At 36.5% G+C, this 2725-nt stretch overlaps 1 protein-coding gene across 1 annotated transcript in view; it reads right to left on the bottom strand.

Annotated features, from left to right (window-relative positions):
- Positions 1-1453, bottom strand: part of LOC103603700 (target of Nesh-SH3-like) — a gene marked incomplete at both ends in the record, with an annotated part of 140689 nt that extends 139236 nt beyond the window's left edge. The window contains 1 exon segment of the mRNA XM_008588272.1: positions 1274-1453. Coding sequence (XP_008586494.1) covers positions 1274-1453 — 180 coding nt within the window.
- Between the last annotated feature and the right edge of the window lie 1272 nt (positions 1454-2725).

The raw sequence follows: 2725 nt of genomic DNA, 5'->3' as shown, positions 1-2725 counted from the left end.
AATTTAACTTCTATCACTTTAAGATTGAATGCCTTTCACCTCATATAGAAAGGTTTACAATTGACCAAATTCTCAACTTATACAACCAAAAAAAAAAAAAAATCTGTTATAAATAAATCATTACATCTCACACTCAGTGAAAAAAAGAGGCAGTAGATCTGTTTCTGTGTGGGGGTAAGCATACAGTTTCCAGTCACTTTTTATCGTAAAGAGTAGATATAGTGGAGAAAACTTGCAAACTTTCAAATTCTTTATGGTTTATATGGTCAAGGTTAGTGTTAATTACTTTTGTCAAAAGCGCCTAATTCCCATGGTTATTTGTTAGCAAACTAGTAGGTTTGCTTTCAAGTGATTATTTTATGTAAAATCTAGCCTAGACATTTAATCAATAATATTACCTTCTTGTCTGATTTTAAAGTCCAACAGAGACTTCTCTATGATGAACTAGAGGCTACAGCACAAAATAGATTCATATTCAGCATTTCCTACATATATGCATAAACACTAGAGCTGATATAAAGTAGTTGAATTTATAGGGTTAAACTTCTGAAGTGCATGAAAAGGCTCTTAAGCAATAGTCCTAGCATTGGAACAAAATATAAATCTCGTCTTGGACTATTTAGAAAACTTTTGAAAGCATTTATAATAGAGGATTCTTTTTTAAAAAGTGTTATCCTTTAAAAGTGTTTTGTCTGCAAATAACTTTTCTGGAGAAGACTCAAAAGTGACCCACATCCTCAAATTCCATTTTAATGTGATTAAAAACATTTTCAAAGAAATACAAAATTTTACAATACATAGAAAAACTTTAATTTTTTTGTCTAAAATACTCTAAATTTTTAAAAAATACATTTTTTTCTTTTTAAAGGTAGTTTCTTATAAAGAGATACCCCAGAAGCTATAGCTATTATCTTCCACCAGAAGAAAGTAAAGACACAGCAGAAGGAAGATTAGTCCATATAAACAAACTATGTTACAGAGGTTTAAGCCCAGGAATTTCAGCTAAATTTTTCTCTATACATTTTTAAGTTATGTCCTTAACAACTGTAGATACAATGACAATGAAAACGACTATTTCTGAAGGCAATAAAATTTTTTAATGTAAGGAATTGTGCTATGTGGTGCAACAATGATGAAGATGATTTGTAACTCTAGCATTCAGTTCAGTTGAGGATGCAGAAGAAATGATTCTTGCCGTTAAGATTTGTACATCACGTTACACCCATTACCTATTACCTCTCTTCTTTCTGAACCTGATACCCAAGCATCTTACCAACTACAGCTTCGGTGTATTTCCCTTCTGCGGGAAGAGGGAAGTACTGATTTGGCGACATGTTGCTGCCATATCCCAGGAGAAAACCTTCAAGCTTTACATTTGGATTTGGACGCAGGAACTTCAAGAGGATGGAGTCACTCGTGGTATTGATATGGACCTTCAGGTTTGGACTTTTACCTAATGATGGGAACAAGAAAATAGGTAGCTGTTATCCAAGCAAATTCTCAGCAAGGATTGGTTGCTGAAGCGTTGTTCATGGAAAGCATGCATCTGCTTTGCTACTCGGTATCATAACACACACCCAAATGACCAAGTTGTAGCTCATTTTGAGATCAAAGAAAATGGACTTAACATATACAGCCTAATTTTTCAAATAAAGATAAAGTAAAATCTTAGGGTTGAATACTTGGTAGCTTCTCACTGATGAGGTAGATGGAATTTTGGCTATTTTGACTACCAGCAGTTGGTCGGAACCTTCACTTTATCCACACTGTTTGGGATGGTAAAAGGACCTGAATTTTCTTGCTGATAAAATTGAATTACTACACCTTGAAAACTCCCAGCCTCCTCTACGCTCTAGAGCCCCACACCCACAGATCTTAGTCATTGATAGAGTTGGAAAGGGAGGGAAGAAGGAATGTTTCTGGCTTAGGGGTAACTGACATGGCAGAATAGGAAGTGCTGGAAGGCAGAGAAGGGTTGAGGAGAAAGATGATTAGTTCCATTGGGAGCTTATTCGGTTAGTGAGATAACTACATGGAGATGCCAACAGTGAACTGAGTAAGTGTAATGCTCAGGACTGGGGTATAGACCCATTGGGGTGTTATTACCCTGGAAATGATAACTGGATGAACTTTCCCAGAGAGACTATGGAGAGTGAGAAGGGACCGCTCACTCTAAAGTTCTCAAGACTTTGTTTTAACTCCTGAGGCAAGAGAGGCAAATAATCACGCTAAGCAAAGGTCTTCACCAAGCAATGATGAAAAAAAATGGGGTTTGTCTTTGGAGCCAGAAGATACTGGGTTCAAACTCTAGCTTTGTTACTATCAGTGCAGCCTCTGGCAACTCACTGAGCATGCTTGAGCCTTAGCCTCCTAGTTTGTAAATGGTGGAGAACACTTACTTTTTTGGTAGGTTATTTACAAAGATTAGTGCAAGTGGCACAACCTTAAAGCCAGCACATAGTAATAGCTCAATAATTACTTACTAATACAGCTCCATAATGCTTTAACCATGATTCAGAAATCCAAAAAACTCTGTATGGTTTTTTGTCCAGTTCCTCTAAAAAACATACAAATTTGGCAATAAAACCCCATCTGAGCCATCATGAGATCAGTTAGTCTTTCTTTACTATCACTTCATATGTTTCATTACAGAAATGTGTTTATCTTTTTTTGTGTCCGGCAACTGATTGCAACCCTCAGTGTCGCGCCCGTACCGGACCGGGAC

The sequence above is a fragment of the Galeopterus variegatus genome, unplaced genomic scaffold, assembly GCF_000696425.1.
Source record: "Galeopterus variegatus unplaced genomic scaffold, G_variegatus-3.0.2 Scaffold4753, whole genome shotgun sequence".
NCBI classification, from domain to species: Eukaryota; Metazoa; Chordata; class Mammalia; order Dermoptera; family Cynocephalidae; genus Galeopterus; species Galeopterus variegatus.
This window is presented reverse-complemented; position numbering and strand designations above follow the sequence as displayed.